Source organism: Heptranchias perlo, chromosome 18 (assembly GCF_035084215.1).
Source record: "Heptranchias perlo isolate sHepPer1 chromosome 18, sHepPer1.hap1, whole genome shotgun sequence".
NCBI classification, from domain to species: domain Eukaryota; kingdom Metazoa; phylum Chordata; class Chondrichthyes; order Hexanchiformes; family Hexanchidae; genus Heptranchias; species Heptranchias perlo.
In genome coordinates, this window is record NC_090342.1 from 58,143,858 (window position 1) to 58,161,046 (window position 17,189).

Below are 17,189 nucleotides of genomic sequence, written 5' to 3' on the forward strand. Positions count from 1 at the left end.
TCTTCACAGAAAGGGGAGTGGAAATCTGGAACTCACTTCCCCAAAAGGCTGTTGAGGCTGGTTCAGTTGACAAAACTGAAGTTGATAAATTTTTGTTAGGTAAGCATATTAAGGGTTACGGAATCAAGACGGGTAAATGGAGTGGAGGTACAGATCAGCCATGATCTAACTGAATGGCAGAATAGGCTGGAGGGGCTGAATGGCCTCTTTCTGTTCTATCCTTTTTTGGACCAAAGTGGAAGGAACAGGGTACTTTCTAAATGGTAAAAAGTTAAAAACAGTGGATGTCCAAGGGGACTTAGGGGTCCAGGTGCATAGATCATTGAAGTGTCATGAACAGGTGCAGAAAATAATCAATAAGGCTAATGGAATGCTGGCCTTTATATCTGGAGGACCAGAGTACAAGGGGGCAGAAGTTATGCTGCAGCTATACAAAACCCTGGTTAGACCGCACTTGGAGTACTGAGAGCAGTTCTGGGCACCGCACCTTCGGAAGGACATATTGGCCTTGGAGGGAGTGCAGCGTCGGTTTACTAGAATCATACCCGGACTTCAAGGGTTAAGTTACGAGGAGAGATTACACAAATTGGGGTTGTATTCTCTAGAGTTTAGAAGGTTAAGGGGTGATCTGATCGAAGGGTGGATGGAAAGAAACTATTTCCTCTGGTTGGGGATTCTCGGAGTAGGGGGCACAGTCTAAAAATTAGAGCCAGACTTTTCAGGAGTGAGATTAGAAAACATTTCTACACACAAAGGGTGGTAGAAGTTTGGAACTCTCTTCCGCAAACGGCAATTGATACTAGCTCAATTGCTAATTTTAATTCTGAGATAGATAGCTTTTTGACAACCAAAGGTATTAAGGGATATGGGCCAAAGGCAGGTATATGGAGTTAGATCACAGATCTTATCAAATGGCGGAGCGGGCTCGAGGGGCTGAATGGCCTACTCCTGTTCCTTTCATATTCTTCTTTTTCAAACACTCATCCAATTCCCTTTTTAAATTATGATATCGCCCCTTCATCCATAAAGGGTTCCGTGTTCCAATAACTCCGTGAGAGAAACATTCTTCTAACTTCTCCCTTTGTTCTTTTGGTGATAATCCTCCTTGTTTTAGCAATTCACCAATCATAGAACCCTAGAAGTTTGCATTACAGAAGACCATTTGTGTTAGTGCTTCACTGTCTTTGTTAGCATAATCCAAAATATACCCCACTGTACTCTCTCCACAGCCCTATAGCTTCCTCTGATTGAACCATAGACGTTTACAGCACAGAAGGAGACCACTTGGCCTATCACCAGTGGAAACAATCAGTATTTACTCTCAACATCGTTCATCATTTTAGAAACCTTCATTAGAGGTTCTTAATGTTCTACCCCATTGTTTGAACCATTCTTCAGGACTCTTGTAGCCTCTCATTCTTGGTGTCATTTTAGTGAATCCATGCTGTCTCCTTTTCGTGGCTCTAATAACCTTCGTACCAGTACTATACGCAGTACTCTAACTGTGAACTAATCAGTCCTTATACAAACTCCTTGCTTTTATATTCATTATCTTTATATGGGAGAACCTTCACCACACGGACTGCAGTGGTTCAAGAAGGCGGCTCACCACCACCTGCTCAAGGGCAATTAGGAATGGGCAATAAATGCCGGCTTTGCCAGCGACGCCCACATCCCATGAACGAATTTTTAAAAAATTCAACGCCCCAATGTGTAAAACCCAGAATCCCATTTGCCTTTTTATGGCCTTTTCTATCTGCACACTGTTAAAGATCTATGTGTCTGCATCCATAGAACTCTCCATTCCTTCACTGATAAAGATCTTAGCACTTAAAGTACACTTCCTTTCACTTTTTTCCAGATGTGCTGCTTCATATTTCTCTCCGTTGACCTGCATCTGCCCCCTATCTGCCCCCTCCACTAACCTGCCCACAGTATTCTTTCTCAATAGTGTTTCTGCTATCTCCTGAACCTGCCTCAATTTGTTTTTATTTCAGTGATCTATAATTGATATTCTCTGGGCCTGGTGACCTTGTTTTACATTTAGGCCAGTTACATTTATTTTAATACTTTCCTGGCAGATGCAGTTCTTTACAGAAAAACATGAAGTAGTACATTTCGGCTAAGTTGCTGCCACTCTTGCATCTGATTCTGGGCTCCGTCTCAAGCGTGTTACTATGGAGAGGGGGGAAAACGAGCTTGATCCGTGTTGCTGTGGAGAGGGGAGATAGGGCCTTGATCCGTGTTGCTGTGGAATGGCTTCAAGCAGAGGCAAACTATTGTACGCTCACTCTCTGGGAAGGGAAAATTGTTGCTGGGACATTGTTGTGCACCCTGTGCCAGGCCACTGATAAAGATCTGTCTCGAGGTTGGCCACAGAAGATGTAACATGTAGAAGAATGGAGGCCTGTGTTTGAATAAAACACTTTGTTTGATCAGTGGCAGGATATAGGCTTGTATAACAATTTCAGTCAGCAACTGGTCCTGCCACCTCAGTTTTAAACCATGCAAATCCTGAGGATTTAGACATTCAATCTTGCACTGTTATCTTCTCATTGATCTGTTTCTCTATAATGTAACGTGATGTAATACCTTGAACTGAAAAGAAAAAATACTTGCTTTTCTATTGCACCTGTTGTGAGCTCAAGACGTCCAAAGCACTTGATAGCCAATTAAGTACTTTTGAAGTAGAACCATAGAAAAGATACAGCACAGAAGGGGGCCATTCAGCCCATCGTGTCCGCGCTGGCTCGAAGAGCAACCAGGTGCCCATTCTAATCCCACCTTCTAGCGCCCGGTCTGTAGTCCTGCAGCTTACGGCACTTTAGGTGCAGGTCCAGGTACTTTATAAGAGTTGAGGGTCCCTGCCTCTACCTCCAATTCAGGCAGCGAATTCCATACACCCACCACCCTCTGCGTAAAAAAAGTTTTCCTCATGTCCCCTCTAATCCTTCTGCCAATCAGCTTAAATCTATGTCCTCTAGTTCTTGAACTCTCTGCTAGGGAAAACAGGTACTTCCTGTCTACTCTATCTGGGCCCCTCATAATTTTGTACACCTCAATCAAGTCTCCCCTCAGCCTCCCCTGCTCCAAGGAAAACAACCCCGGCCTATCCAATCTCTCCTTGTAGCTGCAATTTTCAAGCCCTGGCAACATTCTTGTAAATCTTCTCTGCACTCTCTCCAGAGCAATTACGTCCTTCCTGTAATTTGGTGACCAGAACTGTGCACAATACTCCAGCTGTGGCCTTACCAGTGTTTTATACAGTTCCATCATTACATCCCTGCTTTTGTATTCTATACCTCAGCTAATTTTTTTTAATTTTTTTTATTCGTTCACGGGATGTGGGCGTCGCTGGCAAGGCCAGCATTTATTGCCCATCCCTAATTGCCCTTGAGAAGGTGGTGGTGAGCCGCCTTCTTGAACCGCTGCAGTCCGTGTGGTGACGGTTCTCCCACAGTGCTGTTAGGAAGGGAGTTCCAGGATTTTGACCCAGCGACAATGAAGGAACGGCGATATATTTCCAAGTCGGGATGGTGTGTGACTTGGAGGGGAACGTGCAGGTGGTGTTGTTCCCATGTGCCTGCTGCTCTTGTCCTTCTAGGTGGTAGAGGTCGCGGGTTTGGGAGGTGCTGTCGGAGAAGCCTTGGCGAGTTGCTGCAGTGCATCCTGTGGATAGTGCACACTGCAGCCACGGTGCAGTGTGCACTAACGGAGAGCATTCTGTATGCCTTCTTCACAACCTTATCTACCTGTACTGCCACCTTCAGGGACCTGTGCACATGCACTCCAAGGTCTCTCACTTCCTCTGCCCCTCTCAATATATTCCCGTTTACTGCATATTCCCTTTGCCCTCCCTAAGTGCATTACCTCACACTTCTCCAGGTTGAACTCCATTTGCCACTTTTCCACCCACTCCACTAACCCTTGATATCTTCTTGGAGTCCACAGCTATCCTCTTTACTATCAACTACATGGCCAATTTTTGTGTCGTCTGCAAATTTGCCAATCATGCCCCCTACATTCAAGTCCAAATCATTAATATATACCACAAACAGCAAGGGACCCAACACTGAGCCCTGCGGCACACCACTGGAAACAGATTTCCATTTGCAAAGACATTCGCCTTTGTTTCCTGTTACTGAGCCAATTTTGGATCCAATTCGCCACATTTCCCTGTATCCCATGGGCTTTTATCTTTCTGACCAGTCTGCCATGTGGGACCTTGTCAAATGCGTTACTAAAATCCATGTAGACAACATCCACTGCACTACCCTCATCAATCCTCCTTTCACTTCCTCAAAGAATTCAATCAGATTTGTAAGGCATGACCTTCCCTGAACAAATCCATGCTGACTGTCCCTGATTAAACCATGCCTTTCCAAGTGACAGTTTATCCTCCAGGCATTTGGAGAGGCAGGGACTGATTAGGAACAGTCAGCATGGTTTTGTGAGAGGAAAATCATGTCTCACGAATTTGATTGAGTTTTTTGAAGGGGTAACCAAGAAGATAGATGAGGGCTGTGCAGTAGACGTGGTCTACATGGACTTTAGCAAAGCCTTTGACAAGGTACCGCATGGTAGGTTGTTACATAAGGTTAAATCTCACTGGATCCAAGGTGAGGTAGCCAATTGGATACAAAATTGGATTGACGACAGAAGACAGAGGGTGGTTGTAGAGGGTTGTTTTTCAAACTGGAGGCCTGTGACCAGCGTTGTGCCTCAGGGATCGGTGCTGGGTCCGCTGTTATTTGTTATTTATATTAATGATTTGGATGAGAATTTAGGAGGCATGGTTAGTAAGTGCCTTACTAAAATCCCTCATCAATCCTCCTTGTCACTTCCTCAAAGAATTCAATCAGATTTGTACGGCATGACCTTCCCTGAACAAATCCATGCTGACTATCCCTGATTAAACCATGCCTTTCCAAGTGACAGTTTATCCTATCTCTCAGTATTGATTCTAATAATTTGCCCACCACCGAGGTAAGACTGACCGGCCTATAATTGTTCGGCCTTTCCCTCGTACCCTTTTTAAACAATGGTACTACGTTTGCAGTCTTCCAGTCCTCCGGTACCTCCCCTGTATCTAGTGAGGATTGGAAAATGATCCTCAGAGCATCTGCTTTTTCCTCCTTGGCTTCCATCCTGGAAACAATCCATCCGGCCCTGGTGACTTAGAATCCAACTTTCAAGGATTCCAGTCCCTCTAGTACTTCCTCTCTCGTTATGTTTACCGTATCCAATATTTCACACCTCTCCTCTTTAACTACTACGTCTGGCTCATCTCTTTCCTTTGTGAATACGGTGACAAAATATTCATTTAAAACCCTACCCACATCCTCTGCTTCTACACACAAATTACCCTTATCGTCCCTGATAGGTCCCACCTTTTCCTTAGCTATCCTCTTGTTCTTAATGTACTGATAAAATATCTCTGGGTTTTCTTTAATCTCACTAGCTAATATTTTTTCATGCCCTCTCTTTGCTTTCCTTATTTCCTTTTTTACTTCATCCTGTACTTTCTATACTCCTCTAGGCTTTTTGCAGTATTTAGTTTTCTGTGACAGTCATAAGCTTTCTTTTTCTGCTTTATCTTGCCCCGTATACTTCTAGACAACCAGGGGGCTCTCTTTTATTTCTTAGCTCAACTTGTATGGCCTCGATTAATGATCCATTTAGCATATCATCCCTTCTCATAACTGTTAATGATTCTTCAACCAATAATGCTACCCCCCTCCTTTATTATCACCCACTCTATCCTGCCTGAAAACTCTATATCCAGGGATATTGAGCTGCCGATTATCCCCCTCTTTAAGCCAGGTTTCCGTTATAGCAATGATATCATGCTGCCATGTGTCTATCTGTGCCCTTAGCTCATCTGCTTTGTTTGTAATACTCCTTGCATTGAAGTATATACCCTTTAACCCCGTCAAATTCCTGTGCTGAACACTATTTAACCTTTGCTTCTTTTGCCTTTCTGAGTTGCTAACTACGTCACTAACTTCTTTTCTACTTCCTGTTTCCTGATTTGAAATTGTCCTATCTGTACCTGCCCTTTGGTTCCCATCCCCCTGCCATACTAGTTTAAACCCTCCCCAACAGAACTAGCAAATGCCCCCGCGAGGATATTGGTCCCTGTTCTGCTTGGGTGCAACCCGTCCAGCTCGTACAGGTCCCGCCTTTCCCAGAATCGGGAATGCCTCAGGAATTTAAACCCCTCCCTCCTACACCATCTCTCAAGCCACGCATTCATCTGGTCTATTCTCCTATTTCTGCTCTCACTAGCACGTGGCACTGGGAGTAATCTTGAGGTTACTACCTTAGAGCTCCTGCTTTTTAATTTATTTCCTAACTCCCTATATTCTGCTTGCAGGACCTCACCCCTTTTCTTTACTGATGTCGTTGGTACCGATATGGACCACGACCTCTGGCTGTTCACCCTCCCTCTTCAGAATGTTCTGCAGCCGCTCCGTGACATCCTTAACACTAGCACCAGGGAGGCAACATACCATCCTGGAGTCGTGTCTACGGCCGCAGAAACGCCTATCTGTTCCCCTTACGATGGAATCCCCTATCACTATTGCTCTCCCATTCTTTTTCCTCCCCTCCTGTGCAGCTGAGTCACTCGTGGTGCCACGGTCTTGGCTCTTGCTGCTTTCCCCTGATAAGCCATCTCCCCCAGCAATATCCAAAGCGGAATATCTGTTTGAGAGGGAGATGGCCCCAGGGGACTCCTGCTCTACCTGCGTAGTCCTTTTACTCTGCCTGGTGGTCACCCATTTCCTTTCTGCCTGCGTAATCTTTACCTGCGGTGTGACCACCTCACTGAACGTGCTATCCACGATAATCTCAGCATCGCCGATGCTCCACAGTGGATCCACCTGCAGCTCCAGCTCCGAAATGCAGTTAGCCAGTAGCTGCAATTGGACACACTTCCTGCACACATGGTCGCCAGGGACACCTGTAGTGTCCATGACTTTGCACATAGCGCAGGAGGAGCATATCATGGGTGTAGTCACTGTTGTAATGTGGGAAACGTCACCCAATTTGCGCACAGCAAGATCCCACAAACAGCAAGGTGATAATGACCAGACCATCTGTTTTAGTGATGTTCGTTGAGGGATAAGTACTGGCTGTGACACCAGGGAGAACTCCCCTGCTTTTCTCCGAATGTTGCCGTAGGATCTTTTACAACGGAGCCTTGGTTTAACGTCTCATCTGAAAAACAACAACTCTGAAAGTGCAGCACTTCCTCAGTCCTGCACTGAGTGTCAGCTTGGATTATGGGCTCATGTCTGTGGAATGGGGTTGAACCCACAGCCTTCTGACTCGCAGGCAACAGTGCTACCCATTGGTGATGCGAGGAGCATGACCGATATCAACTACAGAAATTGTTGCAATTGTCTTTGAGATTTTAAGTGGCAAAAGGTTACTCGCATCAAGGAGCAAGTCATAATCAAATTTTGTAAAAAGCTGATTTTTGCAATGCTAGTGATGTAATAACCTTTCTTATATTTTTTGTAGGTTGATAAGATTGTAGAGCAGCTGCAGCATTTGGTTCAGGCTTATGACCTCAATGGACTACGTGAATACTGGGGCTATCTGGATCGTCGCCTGTTCAGCAGGCTGGAGGATGCATATCGGCACACAGTGAACAAGCTGAAAACCAGCCTGTACCGTTACTACCTGGTCCATACTTTCCAGGTATCTGATTACCAGCCTGTACCAGATTATGTTAGAGATGATGTAGAGAGAGCTTTACTCAGTATCAAACCCGTGCTGTACCTACCCTGGGAGTGTTTGATGGGACAGTGTAAAGGGAGCTATACTCTGTATCTAACCCGTGCTGTACCTGCCCTGGGAGTGTTTGATGGGACAGTGTAAAGGGAGCTTTACTCTGTATCTAACCCGTGCTGTACCTGCCCTGGGAGTGTTTGATGGGACAGTGTAAAGGGAGCTATACTCTGTATCTAACCCGTGCTGTACCTGCCCTGGGAGCCTTTGATGGGACAGTGTAGAGGGAGCTTTAGTCTGTATCTATCCCATGCTGTACCTGTCCTGGGAGTGTTTGACTGGCGGTTTAGAGGGAGCTTTACTCTACCTAACCCGTGCTGTACCTGCCCTGAGAGTGTTTGATGGATGGGGTAGAGGAAGCTTTACTCTGTTTCTAACCTGTGCTGTACCCTCTCTGGGAGCATTTCAATGGGACAGTGTAGAAGGAGCTTTACTCTGTATCTATGATTCTATGATTCTATAAACCGTGCTGTATCTATTCTTGGACTGTTTGATGGGACGTTGTAGAGAGAACTTTAAACCGTGCTGTACCTGCCCTGGTAGTGATTGATGGGACAGTGTGGAGGTGTAGGGTATTTGTACCTTTTCACAATATTCCGCATGAGTCCAGTATGGTACAATACTGTTTTATCAAGCTTCTCACAAGGGTCAGCACCTACGCAGCAGTTTACAGTACAGTAGGAAAGTTATACCACCAATTCTGTGCTGGGTAAAGATTGGGCCCACTTCGCACAGGAGTCTTGCTGGACGTTTCCTCCACCCCACCTGGGGCTGCTTCCGCCTTTAGCCTTACCTCACCTGGGGCTTCCCCTGCAAGCCCCCGGCCTTACCTCGCCTGGGGCTCCCCCTGCCTGGTTCCTTTCCAGGTCAGCCCTGACTCCTGTCCTGGTTCTCTACAATTTGACACTCGCACTGGGTCTCTTTTATGCCACCTTTGAGGGTGGGTACAGGGGTTATTATTGACACAGATGTTTGACCCTATTGGGGTCTTTCCAAAAGGCGTGGTGGGCAATTGGGCGTCGAGTATCTTCCAGACAAAGGAAGAGGAGTCGGCCTACTCCTTGTCTCTTCCTTTGGGCGGGGGGGCGGATGGAGTGGCCCCCAATATGTCACACCTCTCTGACCAATCACCAATTCACACCACTCACGTGCCTGGCGTCTCACCTTATCCTGTTATGTTTCCCTCAAGGCCAATGTTAGTAACTTTGAGTCCGTTATCTCATACTCCCTGTCTTGTCCCAGGCTGTTAGCTCTAAGACTTCATTATCTCATATGGACAGCTAGTTCCTCATCTACATACGAGTTAAGAGCAGGAGTAGGCCATTCGGCCCCTCGAGCCTGCTCCGCCATTTGATAAGATCATGGCTGATCTGATTGTGACCTCAACCCTACTTTCCTGTCCACCTACTATAACCTTTGACTCCCTTGTTAATCAGGAATCTATCTAACTCAGCCTTAAAAATATTCACTGACCCTGCCTCCACCGCTCTCTGGGGAAGGGAGTTCCACAGACTCACGACCTTCTGGGTGAAAAAATTTCTCATGGGCATGACTGGGTAACTTGTTAATGTAGCTGGTTACTACTTGTGTGCTGTGCTAGCAATTTCATAATCTCGTTAATTGTATTAAGGGATTTTAAGCTTTACAAAAACCCTTAACAGATTCTAGGTTATGTGGTTAATTACTGTATACTTGCTTGATTAGTACAGAAGGGAAAAAGGTGCTCATATAAGGATAGCAAAAATTACATATCAAAAATACATGTGGTACAATGAGTCAAGGTACAGGTGTGGTTACAGCAATACATTTGTTAACAATCATCAGATATTTGTTTAATACATCGGTAAATTACACAAACTGCATATTCGATACAGATTCAACAGGTGATGGTATAATCTTACAGAGGGAGCTTCAACCTGTGCTGTACCTGCCCTGGGAGTGTTTGATGGGACAGTGTAGAGGGAGCTTTACTCTGTATCTAACCCGTGCTGTACCTGCCCTGGGAGTGTTTGATGGGACAGTGTCGAGGGAGCTTTACTCTGTATCTAACCCTGTACCTGCCCTGGGGGTGTTTGATGGGACAGTGTAGAGGGAGCTTTACTCTGTATCTAACCCTGTACCTGCCCTGGGAGTGTTTGATGGGACAGTGTAGAGGGAGCTTTACTCTGTATCTAACCCTGTACCTGCCCTGGGAGTGTTTGATGGGACAGTGTCGAGGGAGCTTTACTCTGTATCTAACCCTGTACCTGCCCTGGGAGTGTTTGATGGGACAGTGTAGAGGGAGCTTTACTCTGTATCTAACCCGTGCTGTACCTGCCCTGGGGGTGTTTGATGGGACAGTGTGGAGGGAGCTTTACTCTGTATCTAACCCGTGCTGTACCTGCCCTGGGAGTGTTTGATGGGACAGTGTGGAGGGGCTTTATTCTGTATCTAACCCGTGCTGTACCTGTGGGAGTGTTTGATGGGACAGTGTAGAGGGAGCTTTACTCTGTATCTAACCCATGCTGTACCTGCCCTGGGAGTGTTTGATGGGACAGTGTGAAGGGGTCTTTATTCTGTATCTAACCTGTAAGTTCTTGTTGCTGATACGAGGAAGAAAGTGAGGTCCGTTCTACAGCTTTACCAGCACAGATAATCAATGAAACTGTACATGGAGAATTCTGAGCGTGAAGCCCTTACTTCATTCAGTCCTGGTGCCTGCAGAATTAAGGCACATGCACTTCCCCTCTTTCATACTTCAGGCAGCCCCCAGAGGAGTTCGTTCTATGGCTCCCTGCAGACCCCAGTGACCAGCCTTGGAACTCGTTCTACTGGCCCCCCAGAGTCCTGTCCTGGAATTCGTTGTACAGACCCTCCAGTATTCAGACGTAGAGCTCGTTCTACGGGTGTCCCCAGACCTCCTGTCCTGCCACAGTGACCATTCCTCATGAGATTCTGGACAATGAATGCTGGTGAACTATTTGACTATGGCCGACCCTGATCTTTTTCCCGTCCGGATGTCTGTACAAACTTTCCCACAATGGCCCATGGATTGTGATCAGGAACCCTTTCATATCTTTCTCCTCCCTAGTCCAGTTGCCTCCATGTGATGCCTCGGCTGATTCAGCCTGAATTAACCTCTGTTAATTCAGCACGGACCTGGGGGATTCTTCCTGGTCTGCTGCACATTATTTTTACTAACTCAGCTATTTGCAGGGGTGGGTGTTGGAGGAAGCTGCTCAAATGGGTCTTAAAATAACATTTCTGGTATACAGAGCTTTGGAAGGAAGGAAAGTTGAGGCTCCAGACCCTTCAATAATTACTTCCTTTCTCTTTGTTGCAGACTAATAGGATTGATAAAGCCCAGGAATTCTTCCAGAAACAAGCCCTGGAATTGCAGAACCAGCCGGAATGGAAGGAATGGTTTGTTCTTCCCTTCATTCCAAATCCAGATCAGAACCCGGTGTTCATCACCTACTTCTCCAAACAGTGGGCAGAGACGTTCCTGGTGTCACTGCATAACTTCCTGAGTGTGCTGTTCCAGTGCATGCATATCCTTTTTTGCATTGTAATGGGAAGCCTGGTATCTGGAATGCCTCTTGGTTTCCATTCTCTGTGATAATTCCACTCGTCAACCAACGGGAGCCAATTACTAGCTCTGAGCAGGCTGAAAATCAAGGCACCTTTAAAATATTGGGTTTATAGCTGCTGCCAGTCTCGGACCCTCATCAAACCTTTCTGTACTGCTGTGGATCCTTTATGACTTACTACAAATCTACCCCCCAGCCTGTCAGAGTTATATCTTCTTCCTTTTCAGGCTCTCTTCCACCAGTCTTTTTTTAAAAAAAGAAGCAAGCCGAAAGTGAATATCTTTCCGCCCCCCCCCGGATTTCCCCCAAGGATTGGGCTCATGACTGGCAAATGATGTTTAACTTAGAAAAGTGCAGTGTTATGCATGTGGGCAGGGTGAACGCTGAACATACAAGGAAAATCATTAAGCCAGGTGGAGAGAGAGAGAGAGAGAGAGAGAGAGAGAGAGATCTGGGCGTTCTAGTGCATAGATCTCTAAAGGGTCATGAGTATTGCCCTGACTCGATAGCTGGAGTGAATAGGGTGTTGGGGAGCATTTATCGGACAGTTGACTATAAGAGAAAGCATACTGTTTTGTCCTTATACAAGACCTTGGTCAGGCCTCAGTTAGAATCGTGTCCAATTTTGGTCTCCTCACATGGTGGGTGATATTGAGGCTTTGGAAAGGGTGCACAGGAGGGTCACTAGACTACTACCCAGTTTAAAGCACCTTTCGATAGGCTAAAAGAGCTGGGATTCTACACTTTAGGGAAACGTAGTCTTAGGGGTGATCTGATTGATGCTTATAAGATGATGAAGGGAATTGATTGTGTTCGAGTTGACAGTTTGTTCCAATTAAATAGGTTAGGGAAGACCAGGAGTCACAATTTTAAGTTGTACAAGGCCAGATCGAGGTTAGATGTCAGGAGGTGGTTCGTTTCCCAGAGAATAGGGGCCTCTGGAACAGGCTGCCGGCTCGTCCGGTGGATGCCGATTCGCTGAATTTCTTCAAGGGAGAGCTGGACCTGTTTCTGGCTGGGCGGAAATCACCTCGTACAAAAGATAGGTACTGCATAGAATTATCAGGGCCAGAGTGATCTACTGGACTAGTTTTGATCGCCATGGTGTGTGTGGGTAGGGGGTGGTGGCCATCAGTCAGTCAGAGAGGCATTTCCCAGATTTTTTTCTCCCAAATTGACCTGGGATTTTATCTTTTTTTGCCTCTCCCAGGAGATCTCTCAGTTTTGGGGTGGGATGTGGAGAGTGTATATTGTGATGCACAAGGTATTGCAAGTGTGTGGGCAGGCTGGATGGACCAGGGGGTCTTTTCCTGTCCATCATTGTTCGTACGTTCCTCTCCTGTAGATGTGTCAGATGTACTCTGGTGCCTCATCCATCTGACCATTCTTCAAATGTGATTGTAGATGGAGAGTGCCGCAGGGTGTGGGACCATAGAGGGTATTGCAGCTTACCTGTTCCTGTCGGTGGCTGACGTGCACCTTCCAGCTGGGGTCACTGGATAGCGATCAGCAGCAGGAACTCTCATTTTGTTTTCTTTCCCTGTCCTGGGACCAGTTGTGATGCTTTGCCTGGCAGAGGTCAGCTAACTCAGCACAGCCTGGGAGCTTCTGATCGCTCTGATTCAGTTACACATCAGCTGGCTACATTATAAAATCTTTTTTTTTCAGTGGAGCAGTGTTGTGCATTGTGGATTAACAGTGAACTCTGCCACTTCCTGCATGGTGAGTTCCTTACCTCAGATTTGGGGAGGCTAAAAAGGGAAGGAAAATTTTAAAGGGAGAATGAGCCACCTAGAATCAGGTTGTAGAGTGGACTCGCCAGTGTCATGGGTGCTGGTTCTCTTCTCGCCGAAGGCTGCTGCAGGTTAGGTAAGTCCTTTGTAAAGCAGCTGAATTAGAGGTGTTCTGATTGACGTTTTCAGGACTATTCAGGGAATTGATAAACTGATCCCAAGCAAATGGTGACAAAGGGTTATGAGTAAGAAGGGAAGTCCGGGAAATAATTTCACCCAAAGAGTAATAAAAATGTGGAATAAGCTACCAGGGAACGACAGTTAATGGGACAGTGTCAGTGAGGTCAAGAAATAATATAATGTGTTTCTGGAGAGACGGGGTTTGATGGAGATAGGGATAAGGCGAGTAGACCTAGTGTTCGGAGGTTGGGGGAGAAGGCGAGTAGACCCGGTGTTCGGAGGTTGGGGGAGAAGGCGAGTAGACCTGGTGTTCGGAGGTTGGAGGTGAAGTGGTGTAGACCCGGTGTTCGGGGTGTGAGGGTGAAGTGGTGTCGACCCGGTGTTCGGGGGGTGAGGGTGAAGTGGTGCAGACCCGGTGTTCGGGGGGTGAGGGTGAAGTGGTGCAGACCCGGTGTTCGGGGGGTGAGGGTGAAGTGGTGCAGACCCGGTGTTCGGGGGGTTGGGGGAGAAGGCGAGTAGACCCGGTGTTCGGAGGTTGGGGGTGAAGTGGTGTAGACCCGGTGTTCGGAGGTTGGGGGTGAAGTGGTGTAGACCCGGTGTTCGGAGGTTGGGGGAGAAGTGATGTAGACCCGGTGTTCGGAGGTTGGGGGAGAAGTGATGTAGACCTGGTGTTCGGAGGTTGGGAGTGAAGTGATGTAGACCCGGTGTTCGGAGGTTGGGGGTGAAGTGGTGTAGACCCGGTGTTCGGAGGTTGGGGGAGAAGTGGTGTAGACCCGGTGTTCGGAGGTTGGGAGTGAAGTGGTGTAGACCCGGTGTTCGGAGGTTGGGAGTGAAGTGGTGTAGACCCGGTGTTCGGAGGTTGGGAGAGAAGTGATGTAGACCCGGTGTTCGGAGGTTGGGAGTGAAGTGGTGTCGACCCGGTGTTCGGAGGTTGGGGGTGAAGTGGTGTAGACCCGGTGTTCGGAGGTTGGGGGAGAAGTGGTGTAGACCCGGTGTTCGGAGGTTGGGGGAGAAGTGGTGTAGACCCGGTGTTCGGGGGGGTGGCGGTGAAGTGGTGTAGACCCGGTGTTCGGGGGGGTGGCGGTGAAGTGGTGTAGACCCGGTGTTCGGGGGGTGGGGGTGAAGTGGTGTAGACCCGGTGTTCGGGGGGGTGGGGGTGAAGTGGTGTAGACCCGGTGTTCGGGGGGGTGGGGGTGAAGTGGTGCAGACCCGGTGTTCGGGGGGTGGGGGGGAAGTGGTGCAGACCCGGTGTTCGGAGGTTGGGGGTGAAGTGGTGTAGACCCGGTGTTCGGGGGGTGGGGGTGAAGTGGTGTAGACCCGGTGTTCGGGGGGTGGGGGTGAAGTGGTGTAGACCTGGTGTTCGGGGGGTGGGGGTGAAGTGGTGTAGACCCGGTGTTCGGGGGGTGGGGGTGAAGTGGTGTAGACCCGGTGTTCGGGGGTGGGGGTGAAGTGGTGTAGACCCGGTGTTCGGGGGGGTGGGGGTGAAGTGGTGTAGACCCGGTGTTCGGGGGGGTGGGGGTGAAGTGGTGTAGACCCGGTGTTCGGGGGGTGGGGGTGAAGTGGTGTAGACCCGGTGTTCGGGGGGTGGGGGTGAAGTGGTGTAGACCCGGTGTTCGGGGGGGTGGGGGTGAAGTGGTGTAGACCCGGTGTTCGGGGGGGTGGGGGTGAAGTGGTGTAGACCCGGTGTTCGGGGGGTGGGGGGGAAGTGGTGTCGACCCGGTGTTCGGGGGGTGGGGGTGAAGTGGTGTAGACCCGGTGTTCGGGGGGTGGGGGTGAAGTGGTGTAGACCCGGTGTTCGGAGGTTGGGGGTGAAGTGGTGTAGACCCGGTGTTCGGGGGGTGGGGGTGAAGTGGTGTAGACCCGGTGTTCGGGGGGTCGGGGTGAAGTGGTGTCGACCCGGTGTTCGGAGGTTGATCTGCAGACCATTGCAGCTTTTCTCCCTCTTCCTGCTCCCAAGATTCCTGTGTTAGTGGCCTTGATGTTCTCTCTTTATTCCAGAGGTGAATAGGTACCTGACTGAAGTGTGACAATCTGAACAAGTGAGTTGTGAGTAATGTCACTCCAGGGGCTGTAGGTGACTGGTCCGAATATATAGCAGCCTGCGATTTCGGTAGATCTGACCATGGTTTGGACCTGATGAACTTGATGTGTGTGATAATGTTACCATGGTGATGATGATGATGATGATGATGATGATGATGTGATTTCCCTGGAGGAACTGCGGCAGGAAACTGAGGTAATGCTGGTCAGTGTGCAGTTATCTCTCCAAGGTAGGGCTGCAATTCCCTTTGAAGGTGTATTCAGTCTTAAACATGACAGTAAACAGAATAGATAAGGTTGTGTTTTCTTTAACTTCTGTCACCTGTTCCTGTGTTGCTAAACTTTGATGCAGAGGTCCAGAGACGCTCCCAACTGCAGGACGAAAATGAAGCCTTGCGCCAGAAGGTAGTGCTTTATTCTAGTGTGGGCTATTGGTAATATATTGAGACCACCATTGGGACAGTTTGGGGGTAGAGGGAGATAAAGCAATGGGGAAGAAAGCTTGGTTGGAGCTGTGGGTTGTGTGAATATCTTTGAACATGAAGATGCCTTCAGACCGGTTTGGTTTTGACAGGTGTCCTGATTTTAACGCTGCACTTGATTGAACCTTTTAAACTGTAATTGTTTTTTACTGGGGGTGGGAGGGTTGGGGAGGAAGATGCTGAATCCTAATTTGTGGACCTATTATAATATTGATGTGTTGTTGTTGTCCTGATGGCTCATCAGTGAGTATCTGAGGCTTACAGACCAGGAAGGTCCCTGGTATGATCTCCACTCTGTGCAGAGCTAACTGATCTTGCCCAGGGCTGCAGCAGTAACTTAAACTTGTCTGGTGTCCTCAGCCTGGAAAAATGTCCCAAAGCGTTTTACAGAAGCAATTAGGAATGAACGCTGAGCCAGGGAGAGGGAGATGATGAAATGGGGAGGAAAGCTTGGAGCCGTGGGTTGTGAGAGTATCTTTGAAAGTGAAGATGCGAATTGTGATTTCCAGAAAGCAGGACCGATGTGACTGAAGACTTCTGCTGCCTCTGGGAGGGAGGAGGAGGGGATGGATAGGTGAGCAACAGAGTGGGGTATAGGGTTGGAGGAGCTTGCCCTGAGTGGGCAAGGTTGTAGAGAGGATTTCAAATTTCTATATCGAGGGAGTCGGTGAAGGTTTGTGAGAACAAGTGATTTGATGTTAGTCAAGCAGTCTGACAGCACAGAAGTATCTGAAAGCTCAAGGGAAGTAATGGAGAGGTATAGCTGGATGTCATCAGCGTACTTGCAGAAACTAACTCCCTGCCTGCAGGTGATGTAACTGAGGAGCAGCAAGTAGATCAAGGAGAAGTGTAGCAGTCTACACCCATGGGGACTCTAGAGGTGATTATGTCGGGGGTGGGGAGGTGAAGAAGCCATTGCTAAAGATGCACCGGCTGTGTTCAGATAGGTGGTAGTGAGCATACGAGGCTGGTAGATGTACCACACTTGACTTTTGTGTTACTGCTAGATAACAGAAAATTGTGCAGGGTTCTCTTTCCTGATCAAATTGAGTAATCACTGCGAGAACAGTGTGTGTGGATCTGGGAAGAGGTCATCATTGGCCCCTCATTGCCTGCCAGTCGACTCTCTTTTGTGTATGGTACTAAAAGGGATTGGGTGTTGGGGACGTCACATCATCTTCAGGAAAATAGGAGAAGCCCTGGGATGGCGACTGCTCTCAACACTTGGTAAGTGAAGGCCGTATTCTTTGGCGGTAGTTTTGAGTTTAGAGGGGATTCAATTATATTAATAAGTCGATTGAAGAGTGGTGTAACATTGCAATCCTTCAATCCATAACTAAGGATGCTTGTGTTTTTTAGTGCACAGATCTTATTGGGGATTTGACAAC

At 47.9% G+C, this 17,189-nt stretch overlaps 1 protein-coding gene across 4 annotated transcripts in view; it reads left to right on the top strand.

The window, feature by feature from the left end:
* wdr91 (WD repeat domain 91) overlaps window positions 1–17,189 on the top strand; it is a 63,606-nt gene that overhangs the window by 5,379 nt on the left and 41,038 nt on the right. For all 4 annotated transcript variants that reach the window (XM_067999972.1, XM_067999971.1, XM_067999975.1 and 1 more), the window contains exons 3-5: window positions 7,528–7,707; window positions 11,120–11,326; window positions 15,641–15,724. In XM_067999972.1, coding sequence (XP_067856073.1) covers window positions 7,528–7,707; window positions 11,120–11,326; window positions 15,641–15,724 — 471 coding nt within the window. The remainder of the gene's footprint in view (window positions 1–7,527; window positions 7,708–11,119; window positions 11,327–15,640; window positions 15,725–17,189) is intronic.